Source organism: Fukomys damarensis, unplaced genomic scaffold (genome assembly GCF_012274545.1).
Source record: "Fukomys damarensis isolate Sample0158 unplaced genomic scaffold, DMR_v1.0_HiC HiC_scaffold_33, whole genome shotgun sequence".
NCBI classification, from domain to species: Eukaryota; Metazoa; Chordata; class Mammalia; order Rodentia; family Bathyergidae; genus Fukomys; species Fukomys damarensis.
The window spans coordinates 30,898,611-30,924,166 of record NW_022900945.1 but is presented as its reverse complement, the minus strand read 5'-3'; the positions used below and the strand labels follow the sequence as shown (position 1 = coordinate 30,924,166).

The window sequence follows — 25,556 nt, the reverse complement described above, 5'->3', positions numbered from 1 at the left end:
AAATATAATTAGTGTAGTTAATTATTTCTCAAATTCTGTCTTAATGCTTTAGAATCACCAGCGTATTTTTTTGTACTACTGAAAATGATTGGGATTCCCAAAGGCCACATTCTTTGATGAGAGAAAAATCTCCCTCTATAAGTAGTAACCCTATGTCTGAAAGGGTTAATGGCCCTCTTAAAGTGCTCAATTTATCCGGAGAGGGAACCTTGTGACCCTGTTAAGATTTGGCTTTGGTAATTTCTTAGGAAGAGTGTAATTTAGAGCTCTTGTATTATTCTGCCAGCTGTTCACTTATCGATGATATTGACTTTTAGTTTTAAAAAGTCTTGCTTTGGAAAATTGTTTTCAACAGCTCTCAACTACTCATGTTCTGTATTTTTATTTTATATCACTTTTCATTTGGGATATTAAGTCAAATCTTTGTAACCATTCTCCACAATCCGATTTATTTTTATCCAAGATCCATTGAATTCTACTCACTGCTTTTTTGCAAAAGGTTAACACAATATTTCATTTTATGTTATGCTTTCTACTTATGTTATGTGAAAGAAAAGTTACTGTGATAAGCAGCCAATAAATTACATTCAGAATGTTTATTCTTAAAAGTTACATTACTATGCCAACATAGATAAACATAATCATTTATCATAATATGGACTGTGGAAGTAACCAGTAAAATAAATGAAACCGTGTTTCTTATAGGTTAACAAATTTGTTTGCTTTAAGTATTGGAAAATGCATCTTTTAAAAGTTAATACTGTATGTATTAATTTGAATTTTTATATGAGATTAGTAATAATTCAAGCCTGAATAGACAAGCAACAAAAATTTTTTATAATAAAATCTTTGATTTTCCTTATAAAATGTGATCATTTAAATCTTCTAGTATTGACTTTTGTTGTGACTTGCTTTGGCATTATATCCTTGTAAGAATAACTATTTAAATTTGTAGCTTTATTGTATTTTTTTAGTACAAATAGCTGTCTAACCTGATTGAATGAACAGGTATTGTGACTGTCATATATAAAGCATTACTACTTATAGTCGAGTCACATTTTTATTGAGCTAATAAAGTAAATTTCAGTGACATTTATTAAAACTAGTACAGTGTACAGCTAAATCTATTGAATATTGCATTTAGTGATCTTTTCTGGTAATAGAAGTATAATTTGTATATCACAGAACTCATTCATATAAAGTATAGAATTTAAATACTTTTTAGATGTGTTCATACACTTGTGTCACCAGTACCACCTTTATCACTCTGAAGGGACATTACATATTCTTTAGCAGTTGACCTTTATTTCCTCTCAGTGCTCCAGCCCTAGGCAACCACTAATGTACTTTCTATCTATACACTTGCCTATTGTGGACATTTTATATAAATGTATATCATACCATATGTACTATTTTCCATTATCTTTTAATTATTAGGACTGCAGTGTTCATCTGTGTTCGTGCATTACTCAAATTTCTGTTGAGAATTAGTTGAGAACTACTGTGTACGATTTCAAGTTCACTGTGGCTTGTTTTTTTTAACCTAACATATGGTTTATCCTACAGAATATTTCATACATATTGAAGATAATGTGTGTTCTGTTCACTTGGCGTGGAGTATTGTGAAGATGTCTATTAGGTCTTCATGATTTATCATGTTATTCAAACATTTATTTCCTTCTGCTTAATTCTCCCATCCATTATTTAAAGTAGAGCACTGAAGTCTTCAGCTATTATTGCATAAATGTCTGTTTCCCCTTCAATTTTGTCAGTTGTTGCTTCATGTATTTTCACCCTGTTGTTAGATACATTATTTGTTTAGAGTTGACAGAGCATCTTGATAGATGAGTCTTTGTCATTGTAAAATGTCCCTTTCTGTATCTATCAATATTCTTTCCTGTAAAGTCTGTTATTAGTCTGAATACTTCAGCTTTCAAAAAGTTACTATTTACATAATAGATCTTTTTCAGTCCTTTTACTTTTATCTTGTTTGTGCCATTGAATCTAAGCGTGTCTTCCAGAGTCAGTGCCTGGTTGGAGGTTGTTTTTTATTCAGTTTGACAATCACATTTTGCACTGTGTTTTATAATTTCATATTTGCCTATACTTTACTAATGGCTACTTTTTTATGCAAATTTGAATTTATATCCATAGTTATTAATGTTTTTTCTGAAGAATATCTGCAGGTAAAAAATACTCTCATCTTTGGTATTTCTGGGATGACTTTATTTTGCTTTTATTTTTGAAAGACAATATTGTGAAGTATTGGGTTGAGGGTTGACAGTGTTTTTCTTTTAGTAATTTGTATCTATCATTTCACTACTCTTCATTATTCTTGATTAAAATTGACTTTTAGAGTTTCTTTGAATATGATGGATTATTTTACTCTTGATGCATTCAACAGTCCCTTTTTACTGGCTTTCAGCATTTGCTAATGTTGTTTGTATAATTTTTTGGCATTCATCCTACTTTGCATGTATTGAGCTTCTTGGATATATGATATAATGGTTTATTCTGTGTTAAGAAAGTAGATACATGTTCAGCCATGATGGCTTATATTTTTTCATTACATCTCTTTTTCCTCTCATTCTGTTAGTTACAGTACTGTATACCACATTTTTGGTTTACTAATGATTTACTACATATCTTGTAGGTTCTGGTAATTTTTAAAAATTCTTTGTTCTTGTTATCCTTCAGAGTATTTAATTTCTCTTTTAATTTAAATTTGGTGATTTTTTTTCCTTCTTATAGTTTAAATCTACTATTGTGCTCTGATGATTTTTTTTTTACTTTAGGTATTGTACTTATGAATTTCAGAGTGTCTAGTTTACTTCTTTTTTATAATTTCTATCCCTGTATTTGTACTCTGTATTTGATGACACATTATAATACCTTCCATATAATGGATATTATATAGTTAAATTTAATACCTATGACTTCTCAAAGTTAGTTACCCTTGCCTACTTTTTCGTATATGTATCAGCCCTATTCTTTGTATGATATATTTGTCCTTTTTCTGTAACTACATATAATGAAATATTAGAGGCTGTTATTTTATAAAGAAAAACAGCTTTCATTTAGCTCACAGTTTGGAATTTTCAAAGTCCATGCCATATGATGTCAGCTCTGAAGAGGGTATGTTTGTACATGCAAGAGAGATAGGAAATCATAACAAGGGGAGGGACTAGTCTTGCAACTTCTCACGAGGCTTTACTTCTACTTAAAGGTCCTACCACCTTTGAACATTACTGTACTAAAGACCTAACTTCTAACAAATGAAAACTTGAGGGGCACACTCAAACTGTATCTAAAATGTAGCACATTACTTGTGATATTTATTGAAAAATTTAGAATTTAACATAATTTATTGTATCAATTGGGGTATGGGAGACTTGTCTATTTAGTGACTAGGTGGATTATGTTAGAAAACTCTATTTCTCTTACAGTGTGGACATCTACTACGAGAAAATGCAGCCTTGGACATGTGCACAGATACTTTGTGATAACAGTGGTTTTAGTGTCCTATCCCCAGATCTCTCATTAAATTGTCTTCCTGTGTTGCTATCACACCCAGGTTTTTGGTTCTTCTGAATTCTCTTGGATTGCTTTATTATTTTTCACAGTACCCTGGGCTGTAAATTGTTCTACAATGTTATGCAATTAAATTTTTATCCTTCTGCAGGGGTAGTTTTTAAGGTGAGTCCTTAAGGTTTTTGTGATGCCTGGAAGGCTTTTCTTAGCATTTTCCTGGTTCTCCCTAGTGAACTATCTGCCCTAATGATTTAGTTTATTGCTCTTGTGAAGCTGCCAGCTTCCTCTTAATTGTTTGCCATCAAAAATCTTAATTGTTCTTCAGAGGACTCTTAGGCTTGAACTTCCCCCTCATCTGAGTTAAAATAAAGTAAGTTCCTCTGGGGAGAATGGTTTCTTTATATGCCTGCCTTTCCTTCTGGTAAAAATCTCTGAACCAGATCTCCAGAGCCTGGGATAGTGACTGACCCACTTCTCATAGTTTCACCCTTGCTGGGGGCTGGGTATAGGAAGTAGTCTCTTGCTTCTCCTGGTGTGCAGACTACTCCATCACCACCACCATGAGTGGGGTGAGAAGAGAGTTTATTGGTGTGCTCTTCCTGGTTTAGAACCTATTTGATTGAAGCAGGGGAGCTCCTGACCTCTCAGCTGCACTTTCAGGAGTTGGGGCTCGTAGAAGTGGAGAACAGGCAGGAAAATGGTGGCAGCCTGCCCTTCCCTGGGACACATCGTAGACTTCCAATATATTTTGGAGTCAGAGGTAGCTCTGTGTTTTTTATTATGCTTACCTATGGAGAAATGAGTCTTGACACTGACCTGGGAGGTGAAAGATAGAGATGGATATTTCAAATGCCATAGAGGCTCACTGTTGTTTCAGTTTTAGCAGATCTTTTTCCAATTCATGTGCCTTCCTGTGCTAAGTTTGTCTTTAGAACAACTTCTCTTTAAAGGTTGTTATATTGACTGATTTTTATCGGTTATGTTTGTTTTGCTAAGAGTCATATGTTTGTTTCTGCAGGGATTGTCAAGCCACCTTTGAATGTGATCTAGTGGTTATGTTTTAAAGGCTTGCTTGTGACAGGGTTTGACATTTAATTTTTTATTGAGTTTTTCAGGTGCCGTTTAGTATTATTTACAGGTATAGTTAAAAACATTTTCCTTCTTTCTGCCTCAGAAACTCTCATTTAAAAAAGATTTTATCTTTGGGTGAATTTGAATCTTAAATCACTCCAAAGAACTAAGTTGTAGTTCAAGATCTTTGGCATATTAACTGTAATATTTTTGGCTACTTATCCACCTTTAACCTGTTTGCTCATCCAAAATACTGAGACAATAGTAGATGTTTTTAAGTTATATAATGCATGTGAAAACACTTTTAAGCTTTAAAAACTTGAGTTGGAAAGTATTGTAAATCAAATTCAAACTAAATTATAGTACCTCTTTTCTGGTTTTAATCTTATATAAGAATAGTAATTGTAAAATTTATTTTAGAGAGTCACTTGTTATAGTTTATGTGATTTTAAAAATTCTTCATATTTTCATATAATAAACTTATAAAATTGGGTAAGATATCATTTAGCCAGTGATTACTTTAGAAAAGTTTATTGTGGAATAATAATAGCTGAAGGGGAAAACAACATTTTTAGTAAATACCTAGTAGCTTAATAATTTATTCATTATTTTCTAATTTTGATGGCTTTGGTAATCCAATAGACTTCATTTTAATATGGGGAAAATATGATCATGTTATATAAGTTTTAAAAGTATCGTAAAATCTAAACAACTTTGAAGACGGTCTTGGAGTTCATCAAATCTAACAAATTTCTTTCTCTGGGCCCATGTCAGATCCTTCCCAGCCCCTCCATCAACAGAGTACAGAGAATTACTGTTATACACAGTCTCCGGATTCCATTTTTATTCCATTTTACTTTTTAGGTGTTCATAGTTTAGGAATCATGAATATCATATATTTCACTTATATTTTATTATAGGTTCTAGTCAGGATGTTGCCTGGTTTGAAAAACCAAAGATCAAAAAGAAGTAATTTACTTCAAATTTTATGACTAATAGATATTAAAAGCCAAATTCACAGTTTTAAATCACTTATTTCCCTGCCTTAAACATATAGTACCTACTTGGTATTGTATATCAGAGACTCAAAGATTAAAACTGGAATTCTCTAATGCTTCAACTCAGAGCTCTCACAGTTTAGGGCGAAAGAAAAATCTCAGCAGCAGTTACTGTTTAGGTTGGTTTGGCCTGACAAAGATATTTGCGTGATCTCAGACAAATATACAAATCTAAATTAGCCAGGAAATTTACTGAAAGAGGAGGGCTTTTGAGATGCACTTCATTTCGCATGACAACAATAATATTGCCTAGAATGATTTCTAGTACAATCTTAGTTGTCACTTTTTTATTTATATCTTAATCTGAATTTCTTTCCTTTATTTTCCTCAGTGTAGATTCTCCACTTACCAAAAAGGAATAAAAATTATTTTCTTTATGAAAGCTTTCAGCTACTGAAATCACTCTGTTCCTTTTAAGTCTTTTCTTCAGATTTTTCTTCAGGTATTTTGTATTGCTTTTGAACATGTAAAAATGTTGAAAGATGTTGGGAAAAATGTCAATTGGATCAAACTGGAGCATTTATTTCTATGGCTTTTCCTCTCTGGTGAAAGTATAATTGTTCCTGTTGATGATATTTGTTTATTTTTCATGAACATTTATGTTTTTGGCCATAGTTACTTCTGACAAATTAGTAGAAAATGTAATAGGAATTACTTCACATTTTATCGAGGATAGGTATGTTAATATAAGGTAAGGTAATTACTTGAGGAACTTTGTCTTATTTTGGTCAGTTCATACCATTTTTATTTTACTATTTATTGGTTTTTCCCTAAAGGAAAATTGTTACTTCTTATGTGTGCCATATGATTTTTTGTTGTAATTGGATTTTGCTATGTAGGTCTTTTTTCTTCTTCTTCTTCTTCTTTTTTTTTTAGCCAAGCACAGGATTTGTCACTTAGCTTTATTAGACACCATCTAGCCAATTTTGGATCATTTTCTGATTTGTTTAGATCATATGTAATTATCCTCTCACAGACAAATTTACTTTCCTATAAATTCCTTTCTTTAGAGAACTGGTGGCAAATCTATGGCACTGACACGTGTGCCATAGCTGGCCATTGTCACTGAGAACTCTAAAAAGTTTGCAACCATTGTTTTTTGATTTTTTTAAATACTGACATGTTAACATATGCTTACACATTGTTTATACTATCTTCAGAATATCCTGGCTTTAAATCCTCGCACACAAGCCCATGCAACTCTACGTTCTACTTTGGCTAAGAAATTAGACAAGAAACATTGGAAAAGAAACCCTGATAAGAACTGTTTTGTAAGTACCACTGAAAAATTATCTTATTGCAGACACTGTAAAACAAAATTTTCCGTATACTTAGAAATATAATTGAATATGAGTAAAGTACAACTATGCTATTTTCAGATTTTATTTTTATTTTTTATTTTTTTGGTACCAGGGATTGAACCTGGGACCTTGCACTTGTGAGGCAGGTGGGGAACCACTAAGCTAAATCCCAGGCCCAGGATTTTAAATGTTTTATATTTGAGTAGTCTCAAAACTGTGTTTCATTTTGGTGCTATAAAAAAATCTGAAACAGACTAGAAAAAAATGTATTTTTTTATAAAATGGAGTATTATCCATAAAAAATGAGAAACTGGAGACATTTGTAGCTAAATGGATGTACATAGAGGCTAACCTCTTAAGTGAAATAAATAGGACACCCTTGAGTAAGTACTGAATAGTTTCTCTGGTTGGAAAAAATAAAATTGTAAATAAAATTCAAATGGTATAATTGATAATGTGAAATAGGAAGAAAGTGGCTAAAGGGGAAGTGAGGAGGGGAGGGGAAAGGAAATAAAGGCAAAGAAAAAATGTGAACAAAGGAAAAAATGGAAACAAAGTCTTTGTAAATAGGGAAGGGTGAAAGGGGTGGAAGGAAGGCAGGGGTATGGGAAAAAGTAAGAACCAAGATATATCATGTAAAGATACAAGATCCCAATGATTAATATAATTATATTGTTTGTTTTAAATGTACCAGTAAACAAGGGGGAAAAATCTGAAACACTTAAAAATCCAAAGTTTAGTTTAATATCGATTTTTCCCCTAAAATCTTTACAATGTTCCTTGAATTGTTTTCTAATAATAACAGGCCATTACAGTGTTTCCATATTGTAGATATAGTCTAAATGAAGATGATTATAAATTACTATTCTCTATATACTGTTTGAAAATGTACTCTTGGGCAACATTTGAATGCTATATGTTCAATATAAAATGTCTGATATTCTTAGGTGAATTATAGGAGCAATATAGTTTCTCTGAGATTTCTGATTGCTAGATAGTTACTTACCTGGGCCTATAGAGTGATCACAGAGTTGAGACTGGAAGACCATAAGTGGGTATGTTAGCTTTGCATCACTTGGGCAAAATCCCTAATGTGAGTCAACTTTAAGAAGAAAATACTCAGTTTTTTTGCTCACAGTTTTAAAGGTTTCAGTCCATGGTTAATAGGCTCCATTGCTTTAACCTGTGGAAAGTAAGCAATGTTATGATAGAAGAATATAGCAGAAGAATATTACTTAATTTGTGGCAGCCAAGAGGCAGAGAGAAAGAGCCAGGATAAGATATACCCTCTCAGGATATGCCCCAGTGACCTGTTTCCTTTATTGAGGTCCCACATCCTAGCAGTTATGAAATCATTATAGGTTAATCCACTGATGAGGTTAGCACCCCATGATGCACTCACCTATGAAAAACCACTCTTCAGAGCATGTATGTCTTTCAGGGATGTAACACTGGTTGGGTGGCATATACCATAACAATGGATGTGAGTATAATCTTAAAGCCAGTATTTTAAATGCAATCCAAGGTGTATGTAAATATTTATCTTTGAAGAGAAGTTTCTTTTTTTTACTGATTTTCCCTCACATTGATTTTTTGCAAAATAATTAGGCCATTAATAGCATGAACAGACTTGATGGAAATTAGCCCTTTGGGTACTAGGGTAGAAAGAGAAGCTATGTGTTCGCAAATATGTGTGTCTTTACCTAACTTTTTTTAAAAAAAATTATATCAGTGGCCACTCAGTAAAGTGTTTTGAATGCTACAAAGCAGTAGAAACACACAGAAACAACAGGGCAGGAAAAGATCCCTTAAAAATAATCTGGATTATGAAATCAAGTTTCTTTGCTTCATTTCTGTAAGTTTTGCTGCTGTGATTTTTCCACTGTTTGTCTTTGGAATGACAACAATATGGTCAAAATTAAATGCAGTGCAGGTTTACCCCATATAAAGAATAGGAGTAATTGAAGGACCTTGAGAATAGAACCATCTAACTTTCAGACTTATCTCTGATTTTGTGTGTATGCCTCTGTCCAAATATCCTCTTTTTGTAAGGATGACAGTTAAATTAGATTAGGACTTTATTTTAATTTAATTACTTCTTTAAATATTGTCTCCAAATAGATTCACAATTTTAGATACTGAAGGTAGGGATTTTAACATGAATTTTGGAGAGATACAGTTCAGCCTATAACAAAGCCTTTGAATTATCAACATATTCACTAATTCATCTTCTAGTAGTATATCCTAGGGAAAGAATTAGGAATGTAGGTAAAGCTTAATTAAGTAAAAGAGGATTATCCTAGGCATTACTAGTCAATTGAGAAAAAAGTAGGGGGAACTCTGCTGAATTGTAACTATTGGGTCATATTTAAATAAATTAAAGCAAATCCATTTAATGGGAAATTGTACAACCATTAAAAATTATTTTTACATAGTTAATAATATGGATAAAACCTCACAATCTATATTACAAGAAAAGTTATGAAACATCACTGTATTTAATAGTGATTATGTATATATTTTTATATTTAACCACAAATAATAAAGCATACTAACATATTAATAGTTATCTGTTTTCTTGGCACATGTATTTTCAGGTTTTCTACAATGAGCATGTATTAGTGGAAAAATAAAATTAAAATTTTAAAGCTATGTCAATTAATGTACATATATGCTTGAAAACTCAAGTGATGTATACCACACATGTATTAACTGTGAGGTTCAATTACCAAAGGGGAAATGGAAACTCAAGTTCAAATTTATCCTCAGTATGCATAGTGAAATTATTTTTATCATTTTTAAATTATGTGTTTTAATAAACAATACTACCACAATATATGATTTGCTTTTAATTTATGAATTTTTATGCATCTGTTTTATAATCACTGTACTAAATTAATAATCTTTGTATATAAAAGAAATATAAGGAGAATGGAAGAGTGGAGATTTAAAGTCTGGAAGAAGTTGAAACCAAAAAAAAAGCCATAGACTCGGTCACATCGTAGCCCAAACCAAAGTCTGTTCTCTCTAGTCAAAGAGCCAGGAAAAGAGTAGCCCAGTAACACAGAAAAACCATGACGGCAACTATTCTACTCCGATCAGATACTCTAAAAACACACAAAATTGGCCCCTTCTTCTGGGACTCTAGTAAAAACCGTTGGGCAACCAGATTTCATCCTGTAATAAGCTAATGAAATACCCCAGCACCCCTACCCCAATGCTGTCAGAATGCCAGTAGAGAGCCAGAGCTTTCGTTCCTCCCAGCTAGCGGTCACCAGTAAGAAACAGCTCGCCTGCTCCCCAGATTTTGGTGTCAGCAGAGACACTTCTGAATTCACCACCATCACACTAAATAGGAGATGGCAGAGATGATAAAACAGAAGTCACAAAAGAAGTAATGGGTGAAGCCTTCCTAACTCTACAAGTGAAACAAACCTATGGAGTTAAAAAAACATAAGTGAAACATGAAGAAATCCACAGCAAGAGAAAACTTAAATAAAACTTCTGAAACTAAGTACTCAGAAAATATCTTAAAAGCAGTCATCCCTCTTGCCTCAAGGTAGGAACCACAGCTATGAGTAGTTGTGCTCCTGAGCCCCACTTTGTGAACCTGGCTGGGAGAGTACCACACCATCGACTGTGCCTTTGCTTAGCACAAACCTGCTTCAGGTGTAACCTGCTTCACCCTTCTCTTGGGTTTTGAAGTGCTTGTACACCTAAATCCCTGTGTGAATTTTGCTCTAGGGAGAAAAAAAAACTTCAAACTGCTAAAATTTCTGTTTCAGTCTTACTTAGCAGCATTTGTTGCAGCTAGTCATTCTCTTTATTCTGAAATATTCTCTTCACATGGCTTCCAGGGCATACAGTTGCCTGCTTTGCTTTTTACTCATTAGTATCTCCTTCATACTCTTACTTGGCTTCTTTGTTGATTACTCCTCATCTATAAATATTTCAGTGGCTTAGGTATCAATGGATACCTCCTCTCCACTTGCTCTCTTTTCTTCTTTCTTCCTTTTCTTCCTTGCTTCCACCTTTTGTCCTTTTTCATTCTTCTTTCTTTTAAAGTACTCACTCTGTTGGTGATCTCATTGTATATACCATCTTTAGACAGTTTCCCCCTGAATTTCTGTATGTAGCCTGCATTCCTATCTCTGATTCTATAACCAAATGCCTACTGAATGCCTCTTTTTAGATGTCTAATAGCATCTTAAACATAGCATGCTGAAAAAATTCAAATGATGATCTCTCCTTTAAAACCTATTCTCTATAGTCTTCTCCATCCATCCTTTCATTTAGAACAAAATATTAGTATTTAATTTTTAAAAACTTTTCTCACCTTCCATAACTAATTAGAAGATCCCTTTGCCTATGTCCTCAAATATATCCAGAATCTGACTTCCTCTCACCACCTACACCAATACCCAAATTTCTAAGCCATCATTGTTATTCTTCACCTAGATTACTCCAAAAGCCTTGGAATGAATCACCATGTTTATGTTCTTTTCCAGTGGTATTTTAAAATAATATAGGTTAGGAATGCCTTAAAAATTTCTGCTCTTATAATCTTAGTGATTGTTCATTGAACTCACATTATGTGCAATTTACTTTGTGCAGTTTCATGTCAGCAAGGCCTTTTCTGATCATTGTCTTTAAACTCTAACTTGCTTTTTTAAACCTTGCTTTTATTAGTCTTCCTTGCTTCATTATTTCTTTACAATACTTATTACTGTTATACTCTACTTTTTACTCATAACTTGTTCATTAATGAATAAATGTTTAGGACACTTCTTTTTTATATATTCTTTACATGGGAGATAAAAGGATTACATATTTTCATACTGTATAGTCTTTTATAGTTCCTAGAGTACCTTTGCATATTGCATTTATTTTTTACCTCATAGCATGTACATGACTCAGAAATGTTTCCTTATTTTACTGATGATAATGACTATTGTGAAAAATTTTTAAATGATTTTCTTAAACTGTTTAAAGTTACTTAGTGTTGTAGACAGATTTAATATTCTGTTCATCTGGATCTAGTATGTCCTTTCTAGTATATTAGTTCACTTCCTCAGAAAAGAAAAATAAGATTACAAGAAAATAGGTATACTAAAGTTAAGGGGAAATGTAGATTATAATGGCTGTCACATTTTGTGACCAGTACTGTTATATCATTTTTGAAGTAAGAATTACATTATCAGCCAACTCTCTGCCCACCAAATATAAAATTTTATTTTGATTTTGATTGATTTTTTTAATACAATTTTACCTTAGCTTTACAATATTCTGATTTTATTTGATTCAGATAATCACTGATTTAACCATTCTTTGCTTGCCATTGTCAGGGTTATGGGAGATTTTTTTGAAGCATTATGTAGTCCTATCTTTTTATCTACTTTTCTCCCTTCCTTCTTTTCATTTCTTTGGTGCTTGAAGCACCAACATTTCAAGTGCTGTTCTCAATGCTCCTGAGATGTGAATAGAATCTATAAATTGGTAGAATAAATTGTCTTAAAATAGATACAATTTCAGTTTTAATAAATTATTGGCATCTTAAAAAAAAGTCAACTTTTTCACCCATGGAAAACCCGAAGAAAAGCAATTCTGAATTTTTTGCTCAAGAATTTCTTCACTTGGCAGTTTAATACCATTCTCGTACTAATTGGAAATTCCAAATTCAGTAAGGGATTTAAACTGGCAAATAGGTTTATACTGGTTAATGAAGCACGAAGCAGTTATTTCCAGTATCTTTTAAGCAGGTGTTTCATAACTGCTGTTTATTTTTGCCATTTTTGAAAATGTTGAGCCATCCTAATTACATAAATATTTTGCATTCATTATCTGTGTGCAATATTTGAAGACCAGAAAATATCACAAGTTAGAAAATTCACTCTGAGTGAATATACAAAAGAAAGTTTGTGAAATACTGTGAATTATTAGACATAATTTTAAGAATTTTAGCACATTTTTCTAAAGATATGACACACTTTAGGTGCTCACAGTAAAAACAGAGAGAATAAAACATAATGTATATTGAGCATTTTCAGTAGTCATCCTATTTCTAACTGTTTTGTGAGGCACCTCATTTAAATGTCAGAATCACTTTTTAAATGGTTAATGTATTTTATCTTCACTCGTACATGAAGGAACTGTGGTATAGCAAAGCGTAGGAAATATGTCTAAGACTTCACAGCTAACTGGTGGAGCTAGAGATTAAACCCATGTGATCTAGCAAGAGAGCATTTTAAGTAGAATATTTTAAATAACAAAATAAAAACAAAATAATTGTTCTTGTAGACAAATGTGTAGGCAATATATGGGTTCTAATAAATCTTTTTTTTCTTCTTGTACGTTTTTCACATCTAGTTTGTATCTGCATTAAAACACAGGCCAGGCATTTTGCCTCATTTTAATAAAGATGGCACAGAATTTTCTAAGATGTTCTCACATTTTTTGAAGAAGACAAATATAAAAAAGTAATAATTATAGCAATACATTTTAAAAGGAAAAAAATAGGAATTATAATTATCAATGTGACTCATTCAGATTTGCCCTTGGCTGAATCGGTAATTTGTCTTTCATTGTGGAAGATGAATTTGATAAGAAAGATGGAGGCAGAGTCTCCAGGAATGGTATAAAAAGTTGGAGGAGGAGAAGAAGAATGTAGGTAAATAGGAGAGAGGATAATAAATATATTTGAGAAGTGAAGTAATTATGACTTAGGCATTGCCCATTTATTTATTTGTAGGTTTGAGGGGAACTGATAAATTCATTATTCAGTCTTCTGGGTTCTGTACCTGTGAGTCATCCGATTTCGTTATAAAAGCTATAATTCAATTAAGAGTCAGATAGTGGATGAAGAGTTTGGAAACATCAGGATATATGTGGGTAATTCCAAGCATGTAGGTAGAGTTTCTAGGAATAGTATGTAGAGTGGGAAAAGGGTGGAAGTTAGAATATGGGATTATGGCAGGAATTAGATGAAGCAAGTGAGTTTCTGGCCTCAGAAACAAAATTTCAGGGGCAGGCACAGATGGGAATTTGGGTAAGAAGCACTACCAGAGATCAAATGAGAAGCCCAAGAACGCAGGGGGAAGAGTTCTAAAGGAAGGAGTGAATGATGTAGTTTTTCTCTAACATAAAATTCCTTGTGTTCCAAATGTAGTTGTCATAGTTTTAGAAATTGTTCTTAAGGTTTGCATTGTTTTCTGAGTGTATTCTTTTTCTTCTCATTTTTACTTGAGAAGGCTGATAACACACCTGTTATAGATCATTTGCCTAGCATGAGCAAGACCCTGTATTCAGACCTGTATTCAATGCACAAGAACAAAAACAAAGAAAAAAAGGAATAGAATCAAGTTTACATGACCAATGTAAGATTATATCCACTTAATATGGTTAATTTGCTGCAGCTAAGTGTATTTAAAGTGATCGTTACTAAATCTCTCTTTGTTATTTTGAGGAAGTAATAAAAGTTATTGCTTATAAGTTTAATAATTAAGTTTAATGTGGATTTGTTTGTGCCTGTGTGTATGTTGGGATAGAAACTAACTGAAAAATTATTAGTTTAAAGAATATGCAACTTTAACATTTTAACATAGGGAAAAATGCAGGTAGAAATATGCTGTAACATGTGAATATAGACATTCCTCATTTAATGACTTACCCGTTTCATGTCTGTACTTATGACCCTTACACGCCATTTGGACTTATATGTACCTTTTGGGCTTAAGACCTTTTTTATTGTAAGTTCTGTACATCTTGTTTATAGAACCTCAATATCTTTTTTGGTACAATATACCTTGTATAATAGTGTAATTTTTACTGATTGTATAATACAGTAGTTATATGTATGTTCTGTTATACATTACAGTACTGAAAGTAAGAGTTATGCAAATAAAAGCACAGAAACAGAATTTGGTTATTAAATGAGGGATGCCTGTACCTAGAAAACCTTCCATCAGAGTATAAAACATTAAGTGAACAAGGATACTTTACTTATCTTGTAGCCATTTAATTATAACATATATAGATCTTTTAATGGTGAAGTTGACTTTTGATCTTTAATTTTATGAATTCTGACATATAACTAATATTTATTTCAAAATAGGTGCAAACTGTCTCTGAAAACATATTTTTGACAGAAACTTTAAAGTTGTGTTACTGGTTTCAGAAGGACTTTGCAAAGTATCAGTCATGCCTTTTTGATGATTGCATCCACTGCCATAGTTTCAGTGACCATCTATGTGCTGCTGAAAACTAACTCATTCTCTCCATCTAAAATCCCATTTGTGTCAAGATTCCTGTTAAGGTAGTTCCACCTAGATGATGACTTGGTCTCTCCATATCACTTTCTCTAAAACTATCTTATTCAAATCTACTCCTCCCTCTGTCTCTGACATATTGGTAGTGCAAATAATCACTTTGTCATCCAAGCAAGAAAGCTTGGGAACATTCTTGACCCTAAACGTGCTGTTGTCAACAACACTATATTGCTAATATTAAAAAAAAAAAGAATTTGACTCAGTGGTGCTGCCACCTACCTCGTAAGTACAAGGACCTGAATTCGATCCCTGGTACCAAAAAGGAAAAAAAAAAAGAAGAAAAAGAAGAGTGAAATTTAAAATTATAAGATACATTCATTTAATATTATTGTCATTTGATTTTAGTTTTTAGATGGAACCATGAATCAGCAAGACATTGTAGAATTATCAAATTTGCCACATCGATCATTCTAAAATGCATTTTTTTAATCCTGGTCAAATATTTCTTCAGTTAAATTTTATCTCATAGATGATGTAATAGGAAATAGTTTAATTTTCATCACACTTTTTGTCTTTAGTAGTATGCTACCTATACTTATTGTGTACTTATTATGCACCAAGTATATGATAAAAATAACTTTGTCTTATAGTCTATATGAGTGATGGCGAACATTTTAGAGATGAGTAACCAAACTACAACCTAAACCTACTTATTTAATCATAAAGTACCAAAACTGCAATTAAACCTAAATGCTGAGGTTTTACTTTAGAAAAAACAACTCATGCATTTTGTCTTAAAATAAGAAAAATAACTCGTGTACCTTAAGTTCACCACCGTTAGTCTGTATTTATGTAGGCTCTATAAAATAGAGCATTTTGATGAAAGTAAATGTCAGGTTTACTGATCATATGGGTAAGTGTGATGATTTGTCATAGCACTGAAAGTACATATAAAGACAATTCATTAAAAATAAATGTCATGTGTATTTACAGACAATGGTCATACTAACTTCAAATAATGATTCAACTCAAATAAAATAATTTTGTCTTGTTATTTCCAGAATAAGAAGTAATTCTTACAAGAGTCTGATTGTACCATTTTAAAGAGCTCTCAAAAATATTATTTTTACATATGATTAAATACCGCGGAGGCCAGGGATTTAGCTCAGCGGTTCGGTGGCCTGCCTTGCAAACGCAAGGACCCAAGTTCACCCCGGTACCTTACATATGATTAAATACCGCGGAGGCCAGGGATTTAGCTCAGCGGTTCGGTGGCCTGCCTTGCAAACGCAAGGACCCAAGTTCAATCCCCGGTACCAAAAAGAATAATAATAATAAAAATTAAATAAATAGATAAATAAATAAATAAATACAGCATTGTTTCTCTGGTATGAGAAACTGAATGTGGAAAGAAGGACTGAGATGTTTAATGGATATTGGGAAATGGGAAGAAAAGGTTCAACTGGGAAGGGGAACAAGGGAGGAGGGAAGGAGAAAGGAAGAAAGCAACAAGAAAAAAAGTGAAAATAGAAGGGAAAAAATGTAAAAAAATTTGTACATAGGGAGGAGTGGAGGCTTGGGTGAATGGGATAAAATAAAATTTATTAATAAAAATTCCAACCCCCCAAATATTATTTTAATTTCTCTTGATTGATTATATTAAAATTGATAAACATTTGAACAGATGGATCAATTTGCTTATGACATCTTGATTTGAAAAAAACCCATATGAACCTGCATTTGTTAGTAAATTATGGGAACACGATCGGAATAAATGTTCATGATTTGTACATAATGTATTTCTCTTTATGATGACACACTTATTGTGGACCAAGTATATGATAAAAATAATTCAGGTTTTTCTCATAATTTATTTTATGTACTTTCCTTCACTATCTTGAGAGGTGAGTACATTTTACTTACATTTTCTGATATTGTTTGATTTAGGGACTGCATACAAGGAAGGATTCAAATGTGTGCCATACTTGGCAACAATATCTAAGGGAATAATAGTGAATAACAATGATGAAAATTACCATAAGGGTAATAAATCTGAACTAAACTTTTTACAATGAAAACTAACCTAATTGACTAACAGATTTTTAGAACAAGTGCTATTTCATTTATTCACTCCTTATTCTCCCTTCATTTTTCTTCACAGAACAGTAATCTCCTAACAAACTGTTTCACATATTATTTGTTTGGTTATTTAGGACCCATCCCTAGTTCCTCTCTGCGGAACTGTTTCGTTCATAGTTGTATCTACATCACTTGCATTAGCAGTAAGCGATAATAGAAATGTAGTAAGCTCTCAGTCAATAATAATGGGTTGAATAGAATATTTATTGAATTCTTAGATATATGCTGGATACTATATTGTACTGGTGTTGAGATTACAACTGTTTTCTTAAGCAGCTTACGTTTTGTTGGATGAGAATTTGTCATTTAACTAATTGTGATTATTATTATCTTTTGTTAAAGGTAAATAAGTAGCTTGGAGAAGAAAAATGAATGGCCCAGTATCAACATATCTCATAAATGATAAGCTAGAACTGCTAACTTTGTAAATATCCTACACAGATGTCAAAATTTATCTTGGTTTCCTTTGTAAATAGTTTTTTATATAACAGGTCTCATCAACTAACCTCCACCTAAACTTTTTAGAAATATAAAAATATGTCTTTAAACAGCAATTAAAATATGAAGGAATTGATTGGTTTCCATTATCTGTCTGTGAAGTATGATCTCTGAAGAATATCTTCTGAGTATTTTGGGGATATTCAGTCAATTAGTGGAAAGAAGTTACTTTCAACAGCAATGTACCCTTTTCAAATTAATTTATTGTATCCCGATTTTAGAGATTTCTATGATACTACTGCAGGTTAAGTGTTAAACCATTTTATAAAGACTAAAAAATTATAAATATCGACTTGAATCTGATTTATGCAAATTTATTACCAAGTATTGAAGAAAGATCTAACACGTGACATCCACTGTGATAAGTAATGAAGAAAAAGACAGTTTTTTTTCTCTGACAATTCATAGTCATTGACACAGAAATTAAATTTCTATCTACAATCAAATTTTGTATGTATGCCTTCTGTGGGACCAATAGCTGAAGTATGTGTGTATCCTGGTCTCAGGATTCAAGGTTGGCCTTTCAAAGAAGCAAAATTTAAGTTAAAAATAAAAATGAAGGAAGGGAGGAGAGAGAACAGAGATCCCACTGGAATGGTAAACATGTATTGGAAAGATATATGTGTGAACATACTAAAGTTTATTGTTTATCCATTTCTAGCTACTCATTGATTGTCTTCTCAAGTAAAAATTTTACAATTTTGTATTAGTGAGCCTTTGACGTGGAGGGTCTTGCTGATTCCTGAGATGCTTCCAAATTGTTTTCCTATTGTCCTGATGCAAAGTATTTGGTGTCTTTTAAATGTAAATCTTTTAACAACTATTCTCTCTCATAGTATGTACCCCCTTTTTGAAGAAACTGAAAACTTTTCACGTCTTTGACTCCTGATTTGTTTTGTAGACTTGGCTAAAAGCAGCCAGCAGTACTCATGCTACAGCCCAGATATTGAGCTGCCTTGAAATTTCTTCTGCCAGATCAGTTACTCCACTATCCTAATCTAGCCCAAGGACATTGGCAAAATCAAGGCTAATTTTCTGCCAGAATGCAACATACAAAGCCTCTATTATACCTGCTTAAGGAATCTTTGTTCCCAAATGAAACCTCTGAGCTGCCTTTTACTGTCCACATTCCTGTCAGCATTCTGGTCTACTGAACATAAACTAGAATCACCCATCAAGCTCAATTTCTAGCATCCTAAGTCTTCTATAGCCAGCTTCTCCAAATCTATCTAAACTCTTCCTATATACTTGTTATGAAGGTTTCTGAAACACATAGAATAACAGCAATGACCCCAATTCCTGTATCAGTTTTCTATATTACTAATTTTTCTATCACAGGGACAAAATACCTTATACTCACAGGTCAAAGGAAAAGAGTTTTATTTGTCTAATATTTTCCAGGGTATTCTGTACAAAGTTGGCTGGCTCCAAGGCAAAAACAGCATGGTAAAAGGGCCAAGCAGAGGACAGCTACTCATCCAGTGGCAACCAGAAAGTGGAGATGGAAGGAGCCAAAGACAGACATCCACCCATCCAGTTAACACTTCCAGTGACCCACCTCTAACCAGGTCCCACCTCCTAATAGCTCCATCACCTACTGAATCATAAATGAATTAATCTACCCACGAGTGTGGTGCCTCCCATGATTGAATCACCTTTTAAATACCTGAGACTTTTTGAACTATATACCATTTCTGGATAGTTCCAGTACTACATGGTTACACAGAGTATAAGGAGGTCAGTAGGGAACTGTAAAGATAGTGATGACCAATAATTATATTAATTAAAAAGAGCAGTCCAGAGATTTAGCTCAGTGGTTCCGCTGCCTGCCTTGCAAGCACAAGGACCCAAGTTCGATCCCCGGTACCAGAAAAAAAAGTGCTATAAGGTGGTTATTTTACTAAGAGATATGCATGTTATCCTATTAAAAAGGCAAACTGCTTGTTTATTTATTTATTTATTTTTTAGTACTGTGGATCGAACTCGGGTCCTTATGCTTGCAAGGCAGCAAACTGCTTGTTTAATTTAGGGTTTTTGCTAAATGTTAGGTTCTCTCTTACAAAGTGTGTGTTTCCTTGCTTCTTCATTTCACACATAGTATAGTATTGTCACAGATATCTGTAATAAAATAGTAACTGACTAAAAAGAAGAAAAGTGTTAGCTCTGGTTTTCCTGAGGCTATTACAAAGGGGTTTTAATTATTTATTTCAGATGTATCACAGTTTTCTTCATGTATATGTGACACTCAAATTAAACTCGTTTGTAATTGTCAGCCAATTGCCCAATTATTTTTAGTTTTCTTTTAGTTTGAAATTTATATAAAGGTTAAGCAATTTTTTTCATTTGCTTTAAATCAACTTAATTGTTAACTAGAACAGAGAATAGTTATCAGGTGAAGGTTTACAGTGAACTAGAGAAAACTTTTCCCTAACTAAAGTATGTTTTAATTACCTTTATTTGCAAAAGAAAGAAAATATTCCTTTTATAGCTTTCTTATCTTTTAGGTTGGATTTTTTGAGGGAAAACAGTGGGATCATAAAAGGTGAACACTAAGCAGACAGGTTGGTTAAGGGTATAAGTTTTAGAGATAAACTGCTTGGATTTGGTTATTGCTTTTTGCCATTTACTACCCTTATTGACCCTGAGTAGACTACTTAATCTCTTCTTGCCTCTATTTCCTCATCTGTAAATAAAAATAATAAATATTTCTAGTCAATCTGTTAAATGAGACATTGTGCAAACTATACCTAAAACCGTGACTGCCATGTATATAAACCACTTTTAGTGTCACTGTTTATCTTTATTGGCATGGGTGGTTTGGATGTTCCCATATGTGGTTGTATTGCCATATATGTAGTTTCATCATGACAATTGACAGAAAAGAACAAGATAATTAAAAAAATATGGTGATGTAATGAATAGGAAGCTACTAATGTGATAATAGAAACCAGAGCACTTCCTCTATTGAGCAGAAATGTCCAGGCAGTAAATTATGACTGTATACAGACACACACACACACACACACACACACAACCCACACATACCTTGTGAGAGATAAGATACAGAAATAGATAGGAAGCCTCTAGGTTTTTTGAACACTTCCTCACATGCATAAAATCAGAACAAATTATTTTCCTGTGTATTTTTTTTTTTTGGCCATATTTTGTCTTTCTCCAAAAAGCCCTAATCATCTTGATGCCCTAGGCTTGGCCAGTTACCATCATAGGATAGAGCTCTTCATTTTCTTAGGGAATTCCACTCTAGCTGAAGCTTTCTTGCCTTAACTCCTGAAGGGCTACTAAGTGCTAACCAAAATGTGCTAGCTGTCTTAGAAAGGCCCCAGAGTGAAATATTTATTCTCACTGTTTGACATGGAAATTTCTCTTGGGTGAAGTTGTTGTTCATATAGACTACATATTATTCCAAGCATATAAAAGATCTGTAACCAAATTGATTTTATTTGTTTACACAGGAGTTCTTTGCATAATCATAAATATTAAATGGGAATTGTATGATGTATTGTAGGTCAATAAGTACTATATAATAAACCAGATGTGTGTTAAGACTATGTCTATAAAAACAGAATATGTATATTGTAAAAGATATTAATGAAGCATATTACTGTATTTGCAAATAAGAAATATCTTTGCATATAGGAAAATAGAGAGCTCTGAACAAAAGAAATCAGTTAAATTGTCTTTGGAGCCTAATGGTATATTTTACCTTTGCAAAACATTTATTTGGTGCTCATAGCAAATAAATATGTGAGTTTTGCTGTTTTCCAGAATGGGCATACAATGGCAGCTGTCTTTCTAATCGTTCCCCTATTCAAACGCTAATCGTTGGAACCCACATAGAATGCTAGACGCCTGAATAGGTAGACAATGGCAGCAGCGTTTTTAATCACAGTCCTATTCAAGCACTAATGGGAATGATGATTAAGGGACATTAGAGGGAGCACTTTGACATCTGATCCTTTGAACCGATGACTGTGCAAGCTGCACTACACAAAGCTCACTTGGCCAGACTGATTTCCTTAAATAAAGTGTCATGATTTCCAGTGTAGGAAATATTGCATTAGATCGTATTGAAATGATTAGGAATTGAGAAGCTTTTCTTTCATTGGAGTTATGTATGCTGTATTACAAAACTAAGAACATTAATATTGCATGTATTACTATGAGTATCAGGAAGCATAGTGAAGTAGAATGAAGAAGATCTTCTTATAGTTATACATTTAGAGATGAATACTGAAATGTGAAACTCTGTTGCCATAGCAAGACATTATTGAAATTTGTGAATCAGGATCAGTACCTTCTAACTGTACTGCATTTTTTGTTTTCTTTAAAACAGTCTATCTTTAATGTACCTATTTGAGCTGCTTTGCTAAAAAAAGGTGTTATACCTATGTACATGGTCATACTTTGACTTAATCATCTTTAATCAGTTAGAATTGAATATTTCTTTTTTCTTTTAGAACTTTTAATATCTATTTTGATTTTGTTAATCTATTCCAGAACATTTCATGCCATTGATCTTAAAAATGTGCAGCATTTTTAGGTTGGATCAATGGTTAAACATACAGAAGTATTTGAAGATGTAGCTCTGAATATTAATATGTATACATACTGTATATGTACACTACATATGATATGTATATGTGTGTATGTAATATATATTGGGAAAAATAAACTTCTAATCTGTTAGTTGTATCACTGAAGCAAATGAATTAAATTAACAAAAGACAGATTAGCAGAAGTATAAATTTTTGTTTGATATTATATTTTAAGTTTTATATGCATAGACTCCTTCAAAGCAAAGAAATAATGACCTAGAAAGAAATGTTTAGATCTAGTGGGGTATATATCAATTTAACAAAGGGTAATGAATTGTAAGGAAGTGATAAGAATAAGGAAAAAATGCTTTTAGATTTCTAACAGATTAACTTTGAGAAGATGAATACATACAGGATGGTAATGGAAGTTAAGAGTTATTTTAGTAAGATTTCCAAAGAGCCATCTTGGTGTTACCTTTTCATCTCCAGTTTTCCTGGTTTGAGAGAGGAGGCAGGGGAATTTCACAAAAGGGGCAATTCATGTCTGTTGTTCAGCAAGTTGAGGGAAGGCAAAGAGCCTGTCTATATTTGCTATCTCTTATTTGCCTTCAGCTCAAGAGTCCTTGTGTTATGAAGCCCTTTAAATATGTTTAAATTTATGTTATGACACCCTTGAAAACAACAAAATTAAGCACTATATAGTTCATTTTCATAGTTACTACATACATACCAGAGTTTATCCTGTTGTTTAAAAGATGGAACAGATAATTAGAATTATTAATTTCTTTTTTCAAGTCATGCAGCTAGTAAGTGAAATATTAACACATAGAGATGAAATTATACATTTGCATGCCTTAGCGCACCTCAGAATATATACACGTCTTTATATTTTTGCAAAAAGAAATGAATATTTGGGACATTTTTATGCTAAACTGAGAAAAGACAGAAACAGTTGCTGTATTTACCTATTTATTCTTACATTTGATATTTTTATAACCAAGACCTAATCGTCCAATTTTTACCTGGCTTTTCAAAGAAACTTTATTCTCAAAAATGTCAGCTTGACACGTCTAACAGAAAATTGTTGCTGAGAGTAAAACAGAAATTAGTATGTAAGCAGATCTTGCACTGGATCTCAAAGTAGTAATTTTATTGTGCTGTCCTATGAGGCAATAATTTAAAAGAAAGAATTTTCTATTAATAGAAATAGAGAATATTAAGATAAATATATTTTAATAATGTAAGTCAGTATTTGGAATATATAAGCCACCATAAAATTCAGCAATGCTAAAAATTACTGAAATTATGAAAACAGTATGCCTGGTGAAAGAATTCTTATTGAGATTTGTATCATATTCAAATGTACCATTGTCTAATTCTCATTAGGTTTACCAGTCTATTTGTTAATATAATACTGTCCTCAAAACAGTACCGAGATAGAAAATCTGCTCTATGAATTCCTTTGAAAACTATCACAAATGTAATATCAAGATAATAATTCCACTTTGCATTTATAGAATGTCTTCTTCCAAGGGCCGCAAAACACTTGACATTCATCTTATCAACTGTTGAAGTAGTTCTAGGATGGGTGTTATTGTTCTGTCACTCTTTTCTAGAGGGAATGTGAAAGCCTTCATCAATTTTCTAAGATACCTAAACTTTTATTTGCTTGCTTGCTTTCTCTTTCTTTCATGTAGCCAAATAGGTCTCAATCAATGGAAATTTTAAATATTTAATTACTGCTTCTGGCCAAAAATATTGAATCCTCAATTTTCTAATTTTTCTTATACATCATAATAAATCTATTAATAAATTAGTTTTACCTTCAAAATATATATAGCACAATACAAATTCTCACTTTATCCACTTCAAGGGATCCTCATTTACGTGGTAATCTAGGCCTGCCATTACTCATAGTGACTTTCTTTGTCTCTTCTAATCAGTTTTGGCTTGATTAGAAGTCCAGTTTTCTGAAAAGAGGACAGCTATACCTACTTGTTTTTGTATCCCTGTTGCATGGAATACTATTTTCATGCTTTGATTTTTAGTTTATGAATTTTGGGGAAATTAAATGTGTTTCTAGTATACAAGATATTTTTGAGATTGATCCAATTCTGTCAAACTTTTTCTTGGAGAATTGGGAAAATTCAAATTGAGAATCATTACTGAAAGACATTGACTTATTCCTATCATTATTTTTTTGCTGCTGGCTTCCTTTCTTTCCTTTCTTAGTGTATTGATGAATTCTGTCACATTTTTTTTGCCATTGTTAACTTTATCATCTCTTTCCAGGATATCCTTGAAAATTTTGTGGAATGCTGGTTTGGTGGCTATGGATTTTTTAGGTGCTTTTCATCATGGAAATATTCCTCCATCAATTCTGAAAGATGGTTTTGCAGGGTATATCACTGTGGGTTGGAATTAGTTTTCTTTTAGGTCCTGAAACACTTCGTTCAATGATTTTTATCATTCTAAGAAATGCACTTAGCAATTCCAGTATTCTTTAGCAATATCTAGCTCCATTTCCATATTATTCATAAACTCACTTTTGATTGTTAATCATGATGGTGCATTTTACTGGATTAGAGGATGCCTAACAGACAAATATAGAATATTTCTGGGTGTGTCTTTGCAGGTATTTCCGGAGATGATTGGCCTGTAGGCCAGCAAATTAAGGGGAGCAGACCTATCCTGATTGTTCATGGCAGCATTCTGTGTGTTGAGAGCCATTGCAGAATATCCTGCCTCTAACCTTGTAAACCTATTTCATATATATATTTGATATGTGGATACATTTTTTCTTAAATTAATTTTCCTTCTCTGGTCTCCACTGTCAATGTTCACTGATCCCTCTGCCAATCTTTCCCATATTATATAATGACTCTCAAAGATTTCTTCTGTGTAGATTTATCAGCTGAATCTTGCACCATGTATATTGCAATCCTTCACCATGCATACTCCATAGGAGCACTAATTGCAAAAGGAAAATTTTTTTCACCCAAATATATTCTGCTTCCCAGAGCATAATATTTTGTATGTGCCCCAGCCCTCTGAGTCTACCTCTAATATAGTTCTGTCTTCTTCCCTCCTGTTTTTGTCCTTTCCTCTTTCTTCAATCAGCTACTCTCTGTTGATTTA

The 25,556-nt window shown here is 32.7% G+C and overlaps 1 protein-coding gene across 1 annotated transcript in view; it reads left to right on the top strand.

The window, feature by feature from the left end:
• Positions 1 to 6,154: 6,154 nt before the first annotated feature.
• The window catches only part of Dpyd (dihydropyrimidine dehydrogenase), an 826,486-nt gene continuing 807,084 nt past the window's right edge, over positions 6,155 to 25,556 (top strand). Inside the window, exons 1-2 of the mRNA XM_010639922.3 lie at positions 6,155 to 6,211; positions 6,821 to 6,931. Coding sequence (XP_010638224.1) covers positions 6,155 to 6,211; positions 6,821 to 6,931 — 168 coding nt within the window. The remainder of the gene's footprint in view (positions 6,212 to 6,820; positions 6,932 to 25,556) is intronic.